Raw genomic sequence first — 19,146 nt, 5'->3', positions numbered from 1 at the left:
GAAAAAAGATGGTGACTAATACAATCTATGTAACCATTTATAATGCAGTGAACAGGCAGTGTAAATCCCTCGGTACACTCACCTTTGGAGGCCTGAAGCACCAGTAATGAGTTTGACAACTTTAGGCCACAATGCTGCAAGGTAGCTCGGGCCACATGGAGAGACCACTCGTGGATGCTCCAGATGAGAGCCCCAACTAAGGGGCCAGAATCAGCCAACATCAAGTAAAGACACTTAGTAAAGATGCCCCCAGATGATTCTGGCTCCCAGCTGTCGAGTCACTCCTGCTATCCAGCCCTTCCAGCTAGGGCACTGTAGAGCAGAGTCCTCCCCTGCTCTATACCGCCCATGCTCAGGATGCACAGAATTCCAGAGGCATAAGAAATGGTTGTTTTTTTATTGCTAAGTTTCACAGTGGTTTCTAATTTAGCAATACCTATTGGGACCAATTTTCGTACCTGGAAGTACAGTATTGCCATAGCAGACGACTTAAAACATGAGGTGCCGGCTTTGGGACTGGACTGCGCATGACAGTAAACAATCACTGAGAGGATCCTGTTTCAGAAGCTTTATGGCTTTAAGGAAGCTGTTGGTGGCAGCACGAAGGGTATTAAGGTAAATGGTATTGGAAGCTGAGAGAAAGGGGTCCGCTGTCACGTAGTAGAAACAAGTCTGGCAACACTGCTGCCTGTAATGCTATGGAAAATAAGAAATATAACCATTAAACTATATTTTCTAGCTCAGAAGACGTTCAAGCAGAATACGGAAGGTGCCACCAACGCCTTCTCTCTGGCCATAAAAAATCCAAAACAGGAGAGATGAGCTTAAGAACAAACTGTCCAGTTTCCAAGCAAAATTTGGAATAGGACTTACTGAGCTTGAAATTAAAACTCCTCTCCTTCCCAGCCTCTCCAGATGGCAAAAGATTCTCAAAGTAAGAAATGGACTCAGGGAGGAAAAATATAGGTCACTGTCAGGAAAAGATGATCTAAAGATGAAGCCAAGGACTCAACTTCAGGAACTGTTAAGACTTCAGACACTTTTAAAGTGATGCCCTTCAAACCTTTTCAAACAGACAAAAGGTTTTCTAAAAACATAAAGGTTGTGTCTTGTGAACCTTCTCTGTTCAGTAACAGAGCATCTAAGAGTGTTATGAGCATAATTTTACAAATCCTCATGGTAGACAAAGGCTCAGATTAAAGAGATCCATGGTTTAGTTTTGTCTAATGGAATGGATATAACTTGATACCCCAAAAGTCAAGTTTTTTCAAAAATAATTATACCTGGTGGTGCCTGGGTTAGCATCTCAATCGGTTAAGCGTCTGCCTTTGGCTCACATCATGATCCTGGAGTCCTGGGATTGAGCCCCAAGTCAGGCTCCCTGATCAGTGGGGAGTCTGCTTCTCCCTCTGCCTCTCACCCCACTTGTGCTCTTTCTCACACTCTCTCTCTCTTAAAGAATTTTTTTAAAAAAAATAATTACACCTGTTTTGACTTAAAGCAACAGGGCCAATGCAAAAATAAATAAATAAGCCTTTGGACCCCTCATTTTTTACTGATAGGAAGCAAGCTGAGAAGGCTACTCAATTGCAAACACAAACTAATTTTTAATTACAAAAGAGAAGATGCCTTAAAAGTCAAAACTAACAGCCCAAATGATGGGGCCAAGTGCCAGGAAGGACAACTCACAGGGAACAGCACTAAGTCATAATTTTAAAATTGCCAACATGGGGGCGCCTGGGTGGCACAGCGGTTAAGCGCCTGCCTTCGGCTCAGGGCGTGATCCCGGCATTATGGGATCGAGCCCCACATCAGGCTCCTCCGCTATGAGCCTGCTTCTTCCTCTCCCACTCCCCCTGCTTGTGTTCCCTCTCTCGCTGGCTGTCTCTATCTCTGTCAAATAAATAAATAAAATCTTTTAAAAAAATAAAAAATAAAAAAAATAAAATAAAATTGCCAACATGTGCCCAGGTGGATTTCAGAACTGCTATGGGCCAGTGACTGCTATGTCCTCCCATTTTTTCCATTCTTGAATGGAAAGATCAATTGAAAAAAATCATATTCCCATCTTTCCATTGTCTGTTGGGGGAGAGAAGATAGATAACAGGTCTTTAGAGCAAGAGAAAACACATTCGAGAAACGAAATCCAAACAGTCTCATCTGCACCTAGACCTATATTAGATGGTTAGATCCTGGATCTCAGACTCCAGCCCAATGTTGTAATGCAATGAAATCTACTGGTGAGTATATTTTATATGTGAGATGAATGTAAATAATTTGTGGCCTGAGAAACTACATACTGATTTGAAAACATGTCCACAAATTTTTTGACACTCCCTATCAAGAGGCAGAATATAAGCCCTCCTCCAGCAAATCAGAACCATCCTTAGTGACTTACCTGTACCCATTAGAATATAGCAGAAGTGATTATGTTTATGAACATAACAGCCATACACTCTGTCCCACAGATAGCCCTCTCTCTTTGTCTTTTCTTAGTAACGTTTGCCACCAAGGATTATATGCACACATGATCTGCTTTTCTAAGACCAAACCATCATTCAGGGTCATATTAAATCCCATTTCCTCTGTGAAGCACATCATTAGACTCCAGCCTTAGCAATTTCTCCCTCTTCTAGATGGTCTCGAACTTATTTTCTACAACTTTCATTTCACAATTAGTGAACACCAGTATCACTAAGACACAATTAGTGAATTTATTGCTTTTCTGAGGCATAGTCCTTGGCTACCCTCTTGAATTATGTCCCTAGACAAGGGCTGAAAATCCAAATGCCTACAGAATGAAAGCAGGTAATATACAACAGTGAAGTTGACATGGTTCAAAAGAAAAAAGTGGTCTGAATTAGGTTACACAAGGAAGCAAAAGCTTCATGTAAATGGGTCAGCCACCATCCAGCTATAGCACCCTGAATTCCTTCATAGCAAATATTACCACCTGATACACATTTATTTGTTTATTGTCACTCTCACCTCATTAGAATGTAAGTTCCCTAAGAATAGGAACCTTGTTACTTTGTTTGCTGCTATATCCCCAGAGCCTAGAACAACACCTGACACTCAATCAGTAAATATTTACCAAAAGAAAAAATGAGTGAACAATTATTGCCAAGTGAAAAAATGAGCCCAGTGTCAAAAGATCTTCCCATTTTTCAAGAGAAGCCAGAAACAAATAATTTTATGTGCAATCTCTCAATTTCTAAATATCGACCATTAATTACAAAAATATTAAGCCATTTTAGGGATGGGTAAACAAAATACGTCTACCAGCTTGGAGCCATCTGAAAGATGCACGTGCAATCACTGTACCAGAGGGATCTTAGAGGTTTTTACCTTTCGAATTGCTTAGGACAGTGCCTTGCAAAGGGTAAAAAACTCGAGAATTAAATGATGATGCTTCAAATACACACGCTTGAGGCACCGTTACATTTCAGCTGTAAATTATTAAGATGCTACCCTAGTTACGCTCTCACATCTCAAAGAAGACGGCATCAGCTTCTGATCCAAAATGACCTAATTCCCATGACTGTCCCACCCCCCCCCAAGATCCTAAACCTAAACTTCCACTCCTTCCAGCTGTTAAGAGTTCAGATATGTGATTCCTATGTGCTCCTCCCCAGTAATAAAGAGGAAATGCAATGGAAATAAAAATAGATTGAATATCGAAGGGGTGACCAAAAAAAAAGAACCAGGTTTTTAAACTATATTTCCACAGTTGATAAATAAGGGCTCCCAGTGGCAATTTTGTTTTCCTTTTTATTATCCTTAGTACTTTTAGATTATACAACTGAATAATTTTATTTCAGTTGACCTTTCGATGTTCTCTGGTAGCATGTTTTATCTTTTCTACATAAAAATTATTAAGTAGGAATTTTAAAATGTTTACTAATTACTTGGATTCTTAACTCTAATAAAAGTCACATCTAAATAATTAGAGTGTGTCTGGTTTTAAATATGGGTCACTTAGCAACAAGCTTAATTGTGTAGGGCTGAGAACACTTTTAAGATGCTTTAAAGAAAACATACTAGAAAAAACAGTTCCAGGGCGCCCTACACTGCAAGCTGATGCACAGCAAGCCAGCCATCAACTTTGGAAGACGTCAAAGTAAATGAGATGTCTTGGTGTTCCTTTCCTGTGTGGGTCCAACATGTATAGCCTTGAAGCAGCCATAGGAGACATCAACAAACATCAGAGGAACCCAACGTATGAAATGAATGCAAGTCCAGAAGAGCAAAATGTCTTCCGGCCCTCTATAGCCAGCATTTAGGACCTAATTTTAACGACTATGTAGATTAATTCATTATACACAGTTCTTCAATAATGGCACTAATTTTTTATGCAGGCAGATTTTACTTTTTAAATAGGTTCCACAGCGATTTAAATTGAAAGTAACACTGAGAAAAATTTATTTATGCAAACCTATTTTTCAATATTTAGGTTGTTATAGACCTATGAACTTCCTACAGAACAAGAATATGAATTTCTATTAACTCCTTTTGTTACATTCAAGCAATGCTGAATACGATGGCCACCGGATAGGGAGAATCATTACTTGAATTCTCTTACAGACATACGGCTGAAATGACGAAACAGAGTTCCCAGGGCACGTGGCAGGAAAGCCCAAAATTTGGGATCAGACCAACAAAAGTTTGCCTTGAAGCTCTACTACTTGTTTACTTTTTGACCCTGGGTAAGTTACTTAATCTCTTTAAACCTCAATTTACTTTATTCATCAGGAAAAACAAAATCATAATACTTTGCTTTACGGGTGACACAAAAACTAAAATATTTATTGTGTAAGCCATTGAAACGAGGAGGAAGTTGTTAACTCAGCATGGCCTGACCTGGCCTGACTAGAGCAATACAATAGCATACCAAAGATGCTTAGAACACCTTGCTGTCACAAATGATAGTTATCACAGAAAGTCCAATTGATTCGTATTATAAATTAAATGCAGAGCATGACTTCTCCAGGCTTCCTACACATCATGCTCCCCTAAGAACGTATTTCTATACACTTGGGTGTTATGGGCTAAGAGAAGCTTTATAACCCCACAGAAATTCTAGCACACTGACAGAAGAACTCATGGACAAAAGTGTTCACTGAGCATTGTTGCTAATCTTTGAAAATCAGAGAAATTAAAATGTTTATCTACAGGAGGATGACAGATTTGGGTATCTTCACTCAACCCATTCTATTCAAATAAACCACAAAAACATAATTTTAAGCAAAAATTAAAATGAAATAAAAATAACTTACAGAATGATATCTATAATATAAACCACTTATATGAAATTTTAAAGCATGGCACCTATTGTAGAAATATATGTATACACACTTGGTAATGTATGATAATATGCACAGAAATGGCAAATATCAAATTCAGGACAGTAGTTATCTCTAAAGAAGGAGACAAGGCAATGAGATCAGGCAGGCACACACAGAGGGCTTCGACTCTATCCAATACGTTTTACTTTCTCAAACACTAAATTAGACTAGAGCAGAGATGGTAAAATGTTTAGTTTCTCTAGAGCTGGCTAGTAGGCTTGTGAAGTTTATTATATTATTCTTTACATTTTCTGGATATTTGAAATATTCACAATAAAAAGAAGTAGTTTTCCCGGTCATATAAATAAAAAGCAATTTCCCAAAGCAGACAACAGTTGTTTCAGAAATACTCAGAAGATGAAGAGGGACAGGGATGATGGGGATGCGGGAGGTGGTGAAAGGGACAAGAGGGCTGGGTATGGAAAAGACAGTCCTCTTTGACTCTAGAAACCAGGAAGATAATTTCCCGCCAAGGGTTAACAAAAGAACTTAGCTATATAAGACTTGAAGAGGATAAAAATGATTCATTATTAATCCAGAAATCAGATTACCACACAGTGTGTACATTATCTAAAAAATTTTTAAGCTTAAAATACTTACTGCAACCCCACTCTTGGTGGTAGTTTCTCTGTATGTAAAGTTGCAGATCGCCCAGGCTAAATAATATGTAGACATGAGAGGAGTCTGTGAAAAGTGATCCGTAACCCATCCATCTTCCTCAAACACGGAAGTTTCCACTGGCATATTGGATAAAGATAAATAGGTTGCTTGATGCTTGATGCTAATTTTGAAAGTAGCCTTGTAGATTGGCTCGTCAAAACAAGGAAACGCCTTTCTGGCATGTGTAGGCGAAAACTGAGTAACACCAAGGAACCTGGAAAAAAGAAAATGACGTTCTCAATTACATTTATGACTTAAGTTACAACCATTTTACATGCTTCTGCTGATAAAATAATATATTTTGCCGAATAACAAGGTACTTTTTTCTGAACCGAACTTAAGTTCATGAATAGCATGGAAGTATAATTCATATATATTTCCCCAACAATAAAAATTCTTCAGGGAAGTTTTTATCTCAAAGTAAATTCTCTAAACCTGGGCCAGTGCTTATTAGACAAAAACATTACACTTTACAGAAAAACAACTCACTGGCATCCCATTGGATGCCCACTGGAAAATAACAGTTCTCCTTTTTGGTATGCCCCCACTGTCTCCTCTAAAGGTGTACAAGTTAAGACGGTGAAACTAAAATCCAAAAGTCGCCATCAGATACATGTAGAATATAGACCATCAGTGGGAAACATCTGTGCCCTCAAATTTCAGCTACACGTAATCGGATTTTGTTAAGGACTCTGAAACCTGACAAAAGTTGGCCTAAACTCTCGCTTTTCAGCATTCTCAGCCATATCACCTTGGATGATTACTAAATTTCCATAAGGTTTAGGTGTTCATTGCTTGAAAGGAAATAATCAAGCCTAACGTTTAAAAAGTACTGTAAAGCTTAGTGGGGAGAAAGGATATAAAGTGCGTATCACTGTGAAAGATGAAGAGCAACCATCAGGCAGTTAATAAATGGCAGCCAGTCCATAAATGGCACCCACTGATCCACAATGGCTTTTAACCTTTCTTGGAGTGGTTTAACACGTTTATATTGAATAATCCAGAAAATATTTTTATGACTCATAATACGTATTTATTACATAAATTATAACTTTGATATTATTATGTTAATATAATACATGCAAATTTATATAATCAATACCTATATAATAAACATGTCAATGTGTATATATGTGTGAATATCTATCTAAAGTATATTTAATGCCCTCAAGTTTTCAGATCAAGCTGCAAAGTTGCATTTCATTAAAACTAACCAGAAGCAATCTCTACATTCTTTCAGTTATGGTTACAAATGAAAATACTCAAACTATGTACTTTAAGGACACTCTTTTAACTTGAAAAAGAAGCTATTATTTATGAAAACATTCATGACACAAATCAATTAAACTTTTCTGATAATACTAGTTACAAAACTCAATATAAGGCAAGTCAATACCAGACCCTTCATAAAATATTACTGAGTGCTGAAGTCATTTCTTTAAAAGACTCTTTCCCCCATAAGTAGTTCTGCCACCACTCCCCTCTCCATCATCCACAATGTTCATGGTTAATCTAACACGGCACACTTTCCCACTGAGCTCAAACTTGGCCTCAAAATTATTCTCAGCATAGCACTTCAGGCAGCTACTAGCAATCAATCTTATTGGCTATCCCTGGCTCAAACCATCAGATGTAAACGTTTATACCTTTTTAACATTATGAAGCTTACATTTATCATTGAGAGTCTACTTTTTTAAAAGTTAATTTTGAAATAGAGAAAAATAAGACATTCTAAAGATTAATTGTATACGTACTCACAGAAAGAGGATTTTGGGGAGTTATCTTGGAAACAGTACCAGGGTTGCTACATACCAGGCTTGGGTAACTGCTTGAGCCTATTTTTTCATTAGTAGAAGGAAAATAATAATGCTTTCTACGCTTTCCTTCCAAAGCTGTCGAGATGATAAAATGATATAATATATGGGAAAGAAGTTTTAACTACAAATCTTCAGACAAATTTAAGGTTAAAGTTGGAAGCAGTCTTAGAAACGAACTGTCCAGCTCTCATAAATTTCTAAAATGAAAAAGTAATTCCAGTTGGGTTAAGTGATTTGTCCAAAGTTACACTTGCAATTAGTGCAAAGCTTGGTCTAGAAATCACACTTTCTGCATCTGAGTAAAAAGTAATTATATTTCAAGAACAGTAAAATAATCTTTAGCCATAATTTATAAACAATGTTTTAAGTTGACTATTGGTAATAAAGGTTCTTCTTTCCAAAAATGCCAGTACATGGTAATATTTTTCCTTATGATTTTCTATTGATAGTAATATAGTTTTGTTTAAAGAAATGTCAGTACCTTCTAGTTAAAATGGACCCATTTACAATTTGCTCTTCACAATCTTTTGTCTTCCATAATGTTTTTGAATCTCATCTTTCCATCTTATTAATTGAAATGTCCACTGAGCTTGGTATTTCTTTTCTGAGCTGTTTAAAAGTTACCTACAGGATTCCATATACAGGTAAAAAATTGTTCCTTTTTAATTTTCAAGTATATGAGAACTCCAGTTCCACCACTGACAGACGTTGTCTGCTGTGTGTGAGCTTTCCACTATATTAGATACATGGTAGGTGTTGTTTTTTTTTTTTTTTTAAGATATAACCTTTTTTGTCCTTAAGGTCATGATAAGGTAGACAGCTAATAATATTGGGGGAAAAGTTCTACAAGAGTTCAACAGAAGGGTTGCAATTAGAATGTATTAGTCATTAAGTAAAAATTCAAAGGTGTCTTTGGCATTAAGTAATTAATGGGTAAGAATTTATTAGATGTAGAAGATTAAATACCTCTGGGTTAATGAGAATTTCATAAACCAAATATTTATGCAGAAGAATCATGTTGTGTACACTCTTTTTGCCTTATATAGTAGGTAAATATGTTAGTAAAGCTAGCAATTTAAATCACTGATTCTCAGGGTTGAAAGGAATATAAAGACCAACCAGTGCCTTTTCTGCAATTAATATTCTTAATGAATTCACACACACAGTATATATCTATGCACAGAGGGCCACCATATATTCTGATAATGTCTAAATGAGGAAATACCAATTTCACAGTCTGGCAACTGAGGACGATTGCAACTGAATTTCAATTCAGTATTTAGGAAATCAAAAGAAGTCCCTAGGTAAAGAAGAGCAGTTGGACTAGATTACTTTTTAGGTCTTTTCCAAGCTCGAGATTCTATAATGGAACAAAATTGAGAAATAAAATATTCCCTAAATTTGATGAGGTTTTTTTTAAATATTAAATCCTACTACTGCTAAACAGCTTTTTATTACAAGCTCTATAATGCATTTGTTTCTCTTTATCATCATTCTTGAGTATTCAATACTGAGGAGAAAAAGATAAATATATATGCTTCCTTCCCTCAAGGAGTTTATACTCTAGTAGAAGAAATTAAACAAATACCTAAACAGGTATTCTACAAAAAGCCATGACAAAAAGAAGGAAAGCGTACGAAGACATTACATTCTCCTGAATCGGGGCTTCTCAATCTCCACACTACTGACATTTTAGGTTGGCTAATTATTCTTTGTTGGGGGGGACCTGTGTCCTGGAAGATGTGTAGCTGCATTCCAGGGCTCCTACTGCTAGATACCAGGAGTACTTTCCATCTCACCCGAGCTGGGACAACTAAAAGTGGGGGTGGGGTGGTGGCTATTTACCCAGTGGAGAACCACCGGTCTTAGGAACCAAAGAGGCTTCACAGAGGAAGAAGCCTAAGAATTGGTCTAAAAGTCTGGGTAGTATTTTAAAGGTCAGAAGCAGATGAAGAAGTGAGGCAGTTGACTCCAGGTAGCACAGAAATAAGCCTTTAAAAACATGTTGACTCACTTATTAAGTTAGTGTGCTGTCTGTCCTCTCACAGAGTCTGGCTTTCTCAGGTCTCAGCATTGCTGGTCCATCTCTAACACCTGTCTCACCCTCGATACTCCCCCTCCCCCCCGCCGCCCCGCTCTGGTCTAACAAAGAGACCTAGTTCAAAGCTCTGTACCCTCAACAGGCAACAGTGTTGGATTTCAAAAATATCATACTGTCTTCATTGTCTGTATGTTAGGATTGCCTTCAACTGGTGGAAGTGAGACTTCTTTTCTGTTTACTGTCCTTAAAACCATCAAAGAGACCACTAAACAAGGTGATTTGGAGTAGAAAATAATGAATTTGGGTTTTGAGTAAATTCGAAGTAAGTCTGAGGTGGTAGAAAGACACAAGATAGAAGAAATACAAAAAAATTAATTAAAAATAGAAAACATTTTAATATACAGTATGGATATGAAATACATATGTAAATGCAGCAAGAAGTAATATAAAACAGCAGGAGGCAGAAGGTAATAGGGACAAGTATTTCGTTTTCCGCTTTTCTCCTGCTTTTTTAAACAAAATCATTTTTATCTTTTAATGAATCTCTCTATTACCATAAAAAGTGCCACTTCCAAAAGTGACATCCTAGAAGTGTCATTCCAAGAATGTCACTTTAGCATAACTAGAAAAATATAAATAATATACATGTATTTTAATTCTCTTCTATCTAAAATAAATTACTTTATTTCTTAACAACTTGCCTATTTGACATTTTGGTTGAGCTAGAAGGAGGGCGTAAAGCTCTGTGCTGTCTCTGAAGGATACAGAGAATTGATTTCTTCATATTTCTGCGGAAGTTCACTAGGCAAGCTACTTGTGTCAAGTCATTATGATAAGATCCAGCAGAAGTAATGCATTAACGTTGGTTGATATTGCCAGCAAATTACTGCATGTGATACAAAACAATTTCTGTTCCATTATTTTCAGTTTGCCTTTTCGTAAAGTCAAAATATGCAGAGGAAACCAACATTTGCATGACACTGTTAGCATTCAGATTGATTCATGACTTTTCACTGTGCAACCCACCCAGACCAAGAGAACCTCACAAATGGCATGCCCTATTCGAGAAGTCTCCGTCTGGACCACAGCTATGCGTACCACACATACAGCAGTGAAAAATGATCTTTGAGCTTCCTTCTGTCGCAATTGCAATTTGCCTGGTGTTGCAATCATTTCAGACTGTTAATAAAAACTCCCAAGATCTAAAGAAAAGTTCCAATGGAACATCTAGTTACTATTCCACTGTTTGCAGTAGATGGACCTAGTTACAAGGTCATGGAAGTTACACATGTCCCATTTAAAGTTAAGGTTGTTAATCAAAATGCAAATTATTACTCAATGACAAAACATTTTAAGCCAAAATGGGTCGTTGTTTAGACTGTGTGTTTTTATGTACTTCAATGAGTCATTAAACCTCTGCCATTTCAGAAGAAAAGTATTCCTGCTGAATATTCAGTGCTATAAGCAAGCGTGTAATCTATTTTTTTAAATAACCATTCTAGTAAACTAAAAACATAACGCAATAATGCCAGCAATATGTATGTAGGAAGTGGTGCATATGTGAATAATCGTGTTATAAAAACAGAGCACAATATTCATAATTGTTTTCCTATTTATGTACTAAATACTCCCATCAAAACTGAGTCTTGAGTGCTTGATCACCATTGATGAAGAGTATTATGAATGCACTAAAATTACCTTTGCAGGCCATAATATTAGGTTCTCATAAGAATAAATAGTGTCTGAGATTCATTTGTTTAATACTGGAAGGAGGCAAAGCATTATGTAAGTATTATGAGGTACTGCTACTGTCAAAACTCAAAAGTCTTGGGAACAATAGCTAATGACTAATGTGCCTTTCCCGTGGTACTTGGGGCTTTTCTATTTAATGCACTGGCTTCCAGTGACAAGGAAGGCACCCACCCCCCACCCCCTCCAACCCTTCAGCCACTGGTCTCTGCTATCCTCACTGCTGATAGAGAGCAGTACCATAATTTGAGAGTTGTATGTTCCTTTTTGTTTTACACCCTCTTCCTGCTGTCTCAGGCCTCTCCAGCTCACGGTGCCTGGACCAAGCATGGGTTTCTCTTGCCATGCAAAACCACAGCTCTTCTCTTCGCTCTCCAGGGTGGAAAGGCTCAGCTTCCTCCTCTCTGTCTTTTGAATTTTGCTTGGGGGGCAAAACAAAGAGCAGTAGAAGGAACTTCCACGGTGACCATTCCCCCACTGTCTTGCTAGTAGGGAAAAACCGCAAGGCAAGAATACTGACCCTGTATGACCTTGTACCGATGCAAATAGTATATCTCCAGCCATGGACAAATATGATAATATTAATACCTACAAAAGAGCTTACCAATTGTCAGACATGGCTCTTAGTGCTTTATTACTTAACTCGTGATCTCACAGTACCCCTATGAAGTAGGGGATCATTATCCTTATTTTCCAGATGAGGATACCAGACACAGAACAATTAGGAAATATTTATGGCCTGGGTCATAAAGCTAGCAAGTGGCAGAGTCAGGACATGAACCCAGGCAGCCTGGATCCAGAGTCCCTGAACACACTAAGCACACACATGCTCTTCCATCCAGCAACACAACCAAAAGTGGCTTGAGCCTATTCATAAAAGAGATAAAAAGTAACCAAGAGTGGTAATTTTAAAACTTCATTCTTTGTCTACCCATCCTCTGATTTTTTTTTCAATTGTGTGGTCATAGGAAAAGATCTGAATAATTAAATTAAAACTTCACCCTGCAAGTGAACACAGGTCTACACTGGGAGGAATCAATTCACCCCATCCCTGAAAAACCAGTGCTAGAGCTCCCTCAACCACGCAGCCACTCATTTATTCAGAAACAGGGAAGGCAGCAACACCACCATACACTGTGGCTGTGTGAAATCATTCCAGATTGGCCAGGAAACTGAGAAGAGAGGGGAGTATGTTTCTTTATATTCTTCCAATTTCTATGTAGTGAGACTCTACTTGCCGGAGAGAGCATCCACTCTCTAGTGGCAAAAAGCAGGATGACATGGGACTCTGAAAATCTCTGGAGGAACCCAGCCACCCTTGCAAATCTGAAAGCACGTAAAGGACAAATAATTAAAAGGAAGTCAGCGATTTTAACAGTGATGATTGTCATTGCTGACTGGTGGGAGAATGAGCATGGGGTGAAGAGGAATACCCTTCCTTACAGACTGTAAAACATTCCTGTGTTAAAGACCAATCATTTCTTCCTTGCTCCTTTTATATAGTTCTTTGAAGCTGTGCTTAAAGAAGTGAGTCTTGTCATCACTTGGACAAATGTCCTCACTATCAACTAACCTAAACCGTCACCCCATACTACTGCTCAAGCCCATCCCCACACGCAGTGGCGAGAACTGGTTTGAGGAAATAAACGTGGTTTGCAAACCAGACAAATACCAGAGAACCAGTCACAGGTCCATCTTTGTTTGAAAGACACCCAGAGCAGATAGGCCCTGTTTAGGATTTAGAGTACTTTGTATGCATAAAAACCCAGGCAAACTAACTGAACTCTTTGAGAGGAAGTATATATTGTATTACTATCCAGGTAATCAGATTAGATGAGCCATGGAAAACACAGCAAGATAGACACCAATTGTATGGATTTTCGTACCTAAATGAGCCATTATTCATTATTCACTGACCAAAGCTTTTTAAAAATATTTTCTAAATTTGGTTTACTGGTGGCATTCTGAATTGTGACCAAAATCCAGCACTGGACTCAGTTTGGCCATATGGTTATGTGTGCCGACAGGAAAACAATGAGCTAAGTACATTAAGGAATTCTATTAAAAAGTTTTCACAGAAACAAATGGTTCTTACAGATTTTTTTAGTTCCGAGCCTTCTATAGACAAGCGAACAGACCTGAACTCTAACTTGCTCATAGAAAGACATCTCCTCACCAGACTGAATGAGAGAAATGAGCCTGCTTTCAATATAAAAGCAATGTGGTGGTTTTCTAGTATTTATTAAATATCATGATTATTAATTCAGTCCAGGAAAGTACAAGGCATCAAACCATGTACACTGATACCACAGATCAAATGGCTACCCATAAAATCCTCTAGTCTCTCCACAAGATTTCTGTAAGAGTTTTTTGCAATTCTCTTTGAGAACCACGACGTTCTTTTCCCATTTTATTTGGAGATCACGGTTTCTCTTTACAATAGTCCTTTATAGAAAAAGACCACCCATTTTTATTTTGCCTTCTCTCACTGTGGCATGTTATAGACCCAATCAAAGTTTGCCAAAAAAAAAAATAAAAACAAAAAACAGTCTCCCTTTTGAAAGTGGATAAAATATTCATTTTCTTTGAGTAAATTTCCTCTTTCAATCCAACCATCTGGTTCTAAATTAAGGTACCCTACTTTGAACATGGGTATGCTTGCCATCTGGCTACCCGAATGCACCAATTACTTCAGGTAAATGAACATATACCTATTCTAAGCAAGTATATTCTACTGAAGGATACTATGGCATAAATACACACCCTTTTTATCTGCCTGCTATGCACCAACTTGAGGAAAAAAACGGGTATGTGTTCGGACTAACGGAGATAATTTACCGCCGTGTGTAAACATTTCAAATTAAAGAAAATTTATTTATTCGCAATATTCAACAAGTGGTGAATGTCGTTACCCGAATTATCAACTGAAAGTAGAGGAGCCTTGGGTTTCAAGGGAGAGTCTGTCCTCTACCCTTCTCCAGTGCAGTATGGGAACCGGGAAAGGTTAAGTGTTCCCCGTAGGGGAAAACCAGGTCCCATTCAATACCTAGTGGGGGATAAAACGTTCCAAGGGTGATAGGTATACAGCAACAGTGAAATCTAATTTTCCTCCCCTCACCCAAATTCTTTCTCTCAGACCTCCCAGAAGTAAATCAAAGAATTAGATTGTCTCCTGTGTATTAATGAGTTATCTCCATATAGACTAAGTAAGGTGGACTGATTTGTAGTACTGCTCTTTTAAATATTTCCAATTGCTCTCTGTCACTCCCCATTGGCAGAATAAATATTTATTTTTATTACAAAAATTATCCAATAATTAACTTGGCAAAAACTACAACTAAAGACCGTGATACTTAATCATTAATCAAATGAAATTTTAAAACGTGCATCTATGTCCTCTTGGAAAAGTGTTTTAAAATATTTTGGGGACGAAATCATCACTAATCAAAGTCCAAAACTGCCTGAGTTCCTGACATTGGTATGTTTAAAAAATTCTCCAAGTAGCCATAGTAACGACAACAATAAAAAAAAATTTAATTGATGTAACGTTCATATAATTGTGAACAGAGACTTCCTTTGCCATATCAACTCCAGTTAGAAACACTCAAGAAATTATCATATTCATTCTGGTATTGAAGGAAAGAAAAAAAAACATAAAGAGAAATGAGGACTTTCTCTAAGATGCTGTTTAGAAACAAAACCACCCTGAGAGCTCCAGAAATACTGAATCCAGATTTGCTATTGGGATGCAGAATACAGCCACATGTGCTCTAGGTTAAACTTTCAACCAAGTCATTTACATCTTTGGGAGAAAACTGAAGGAGAGAGTTTGAACACAAATATGCACTAGGGGTACAAGAAAACAATTATGGGTCAAGCAGAAACAGCTGGTCTTTTTAAGAGTCCTGTTAATTTGAACGCACTGACCAAAACAAGCTCAGTTCCAACAAATATATTTGGGCATGGCTCAAAAAACAGGATTTGTTGGAAGTACTTATTTCACCAGAGCAAGACTTATCAGTGATATGCAACTCCCACTATTGACATTGTGACATAAGCTTGTTTCCAAACACAACATGCAAATTTGCCTTCTATGCGTTTTCCCCCATATTTGATATGATGGTGGGTTTTAAAATATATATTTATTCTGTATTGTTTAGAATATGTTGAAGGAAGTGGTAGAAGAGGGTTTAAATTATCCACATCTGATCTTAGGAGTTTGAAAGTGAATATTACATATATTCACTTATAGGAGGCTTCAACTATCACACAACCACTAAAGCACTGGAAAATTTATCTGAGGTTGCTTCATAGCACTCTATAAATAATAAAACTTTTGTGTTCTCCCATAACACACTGAAACTTCCCAGCCTCCTATACAATAACCTCTTCTGGGAGTTTCTAGCCACCATATGCCCTGGTCCATCAGAAAACCAAAGTTCAAGTCTCACCTCTCCACTGACAAGCCTGCTGACCTCAGGCACCTGGGGCTGCTCTGAGCCCCAGTTTTCTGCTGTTGTGAAAATCATTTGAAACAGGAGAGGCTCTGCCAGGGGCATCGATGCTAATCTCCAACCTGCCTCTACTTCTAAGGTTGTTGATTTCTTTTTTTAAGTTCATTTCGGTTGTTTGCTGGCCCTATAGTCATTTAATTAATCAAAGTTATTTTAAATGCACTGGATTAGGGCAAAAAGCAAAAATCACTTGTTTATTCATTCAGTAATATAAGCTTGAGTGCTGGCTACCACAGGACATTCATAATAGCTCATATTTATAGAGGACACTCTATATGCCAGGTATAGGTTTAAGTGCTTTTCAGTGCATTTGCTCATGGACACCCGCAACAATCCTGTGAGGAGTGTACTACTATTACTGCCACCAGGTTAAAACTAAGAGTATGGGCTCTGTAGCCAAACTGCTTGGGTCTAAATCCCTGCTTTGTCAGCTCACTGCGTGACAAATTACTTCTCTGTGCCTCCATTTCCCCACCTGTAAGACAGGAAGTGTGGACAGCACCTTCCACATAGGGTTCTTGTGGGATTAAGTTAATATATTTTGCTGGATAAGCACTAGAGGTAGTCACTGTCAGGAGCTGGTGACAGATTCATCAGCGTCTTCAAGCCTTCGCCACAGCTAGCGTTGCATCTAGGATTCGAACCCACTTCTGTTAGACTCCGAAATCTGAGCTCTAAACAAGTGGTGAAAAGCCCCACGGCCTCTCAGAAAAACAAAAAATAAAATACTGCCCAAATCTAAAAAGCATCAGAGGCACTCATTAAGAAGGCATTTGAGACTGACGGCCAGCTTTCCCTCTTTTCACCACTGGAGTCATTTCCAGAGGCAGTAACTCAAGAACAACAACAACAAACTAGAGTCCCTCTGTGTCTGTGTCTAGAGAGCTGGCAGCACCTGCAAGGACATTTCTCCTTGGCATTGGCCATGGCAGCCTCCCGGAACCCCCGTGGCCCTCCCCCTGCGTCTGTCACCTGGACCTGATCTTACTGCTCCGAATCTCAACTTGCAGTTTTGGAAAACTTCATGCAGCCGAAGCTCACGCTCTGCTCTGTGCCTGCCAGAGAACGGGCGGGGTGGGCATGTTAGGGGGAGGGAAGGATTTTGACCTGCACTGCCATCTTACCTGGATGCCTACAGCCCTGGCCTTTGGCCCTCACGAGTATTTTCCCTCGACGGTATCTTGGCAGGCTTTTGATGTCACCCTGGCATCGCTCAAATTTCACACTACCCTTTAAAAATTGCTGGAGCCATGCTGGCTAAGGAACTTTGACGGGAGGGAGTTCCACGCCAGAGGAAGGGGTGGCATTCACCGTTTGGCGCTGGTGAGTGTGTGGAGTCGGCAGCAGTGAAAGCCCGGCCATCTGGGAGACCCCAAGGGTTCTGGGTGATGGTCCTACCTCACCTTCGCTTCCTTCACCCACCCCTCGCTTTTCGGTCTCGGAAGCCAGCCCGGTCCCCCGGGTGGCCGGCCGCCCAGCCGTTCGAGCACCCTGGCTGGGTGGGGCGGTGCCCGGCACCGCCTCCCTCCCTACCTTCTCTCCCCGTGGAGCACGTAGGAGCTGCGGAAGAAGCCCAAGAGCTCGTTCTCGATCAGGGCGTTGTAGATGATCTTCAGGTTGTAATTCCTCTGCGCGTCCAGGGTCCTATTCAGCACCACCACCAAGACCTGGGTTTGCGGGTAGAGGAAAAAACCGGCCACCGGGACAGCCCCGGCCACCCGGTCCTCGGCCACCTGCACCTTCTCGACCGCCACCCGGGAGGCGTGCAGCACGACGTAGCGTGTGGCGTTCCGGCACGCGATCTCCACGTTGACCTCGCCGGAGAAGGTGAAGTTCTCCATGAAGGCGGTGAGCATTAGATTGTAGTGCAGCGGCTTGAGGTGGCCCGACAGGCGCAGCTGCGTCCACGGCTGCCACTGCTCCCGCTCCTCCTCCGACGGCGGCTGGGCGGACGGGGTCCCAGGGGTGGCCTCCCCGCCCGCCTCGGGCTGCGAGGAGTCCCCGCCAGCCTGGTGGTTGCGCCGGGCGGAACCCGGAAGGCTGCCGTTGCCCCCGCGCGCTGGGAAGCCGGCGAGACCGCCGTCGGCGCCCGGCGCTGCGCTAGCTCCGCACTCGTCGAAGCGCAAGCTGAGCAACACGGCGAGCATGGTCACCGCGAGCAGCGCCACGATGGACACGGCGAAGGCCAGCACGAGCCGCTTGTGCACCGTGATGTGGCGCTCGGTTGTGCGGGGTCTCACCCCCACGGAGTCCGTCCACGGGTCCGAAAGTCCCCTGCCGCCGGCCCGGAGCGCGGCGTCGTTCTCCCCCATGGTAGCCGCGAAGGGTGAGCTGTTCTTCTCAGCCCCCTCCTCCTCCTCCTCCTTCTTCTTCTTCCTCTTCTTTTTCTTCTTCTTCTTTTTCTTCTCCTCCTCTTGCTCCCCCCGCTCGCCGTCCAGGGCCATCACAGAGCCTCCTCCTCCTCCCCCGCCCCCTCCGGCACCCCCCGCCGGCGGGCCACCCGGGCCACCGCTAGCGCAGGCATCAGAGAGCGCACGCGGGCCGAGGGCGCGACGCCAGCTGGGACCCTGGAGGCGCTAGCCCAGGTTCTTTTAAGACGGGTTCTGGCCGCAGGCAACAGCAACCTCGGCGCCCCCCATCAGCCCCGCCTCTCTCCGGACACTCGCGGCCGAGGCGCGGGGCGGCGAGCTCTGGGACGCGCCCAACTTAGGGAGCGTCTCACTCGCCCCACCGCGCGCTACTTCTCCGGCCGGCGCGGGGCGCCGGGGCACATGCTGCCTCCGCCCCTGTGCGCCTGCGGCTCCCGGCTCTCCCTCCCCTGCGCCCAGCTCTCGCCTGGCTTTCCGCGGGAGCTTTCCAACGGGTCCCTGGCTGGAAAGGACAGGGAGCGGTGGAGAGGGAAGTTAGGGCTTCCGCTTTCTCTCCCCACTCCAGCGGTGGCGTTCAGTCCTCTGGGTGGGATGTGCTCGCGGCGGCGGCGGCGGCAGCAGCAGAGGAGGCGCCCGAGCCATGCACTCCGC

At 41.1% G+C, this 19,146-nt stretch overlaps 1 protein-coding gene across 1 annotated transcript in view; it reads right to left on the bottom strand.

Moving 5' to 3' along the window:
* The window catches only part of TRHDE (thyrotropin releasing hormone degrading enzyme), a 365,132-nt gene extending 346,562 nt beyond the window's left edge, over nucleotides 1-18,570 (bottom strand). Inside the window, exons 1-2 of the mRNA XM_040637265.1 lie at nucleotides 17,660-18,570; nucleotides 5,946-6,219 (exon numbers count right to left, since the gene is read on the bottom strand). Of these exons, the coding sequence (XP_040493199.1) occupies nucleotides 5,946-6,219; nucleotides 17,660-18,570 (1,185 nt within the window). The remainder of the gene's footprint in view (nucleotides 1-5,945; nucleotides 6,220-17,659) is intronic.
* Between the last annotated feature and the right edge of the window lie 576 nt (nucleotides 18,571-19,146).

The sequence above is a fragment of the Ursus maritimus genome, unplaced genomic scaffold (genome assembly GCF_017311325.1).
Source record: "Ursus maritimus isolate PB19 unplaced genomic scaffold, ASM1731132v1 scaffold_21, whole genome shotgun sequence".
Classification (NCBI taxonomy): Eukaryota; Metazoa; Chordata; class Mammalia; order Carnivora; family Ursidae; genus Ursus; species Ursus maritimus.
This window is presented reverse-complemented; position numbering and strand designations above follow the sequence as displayed.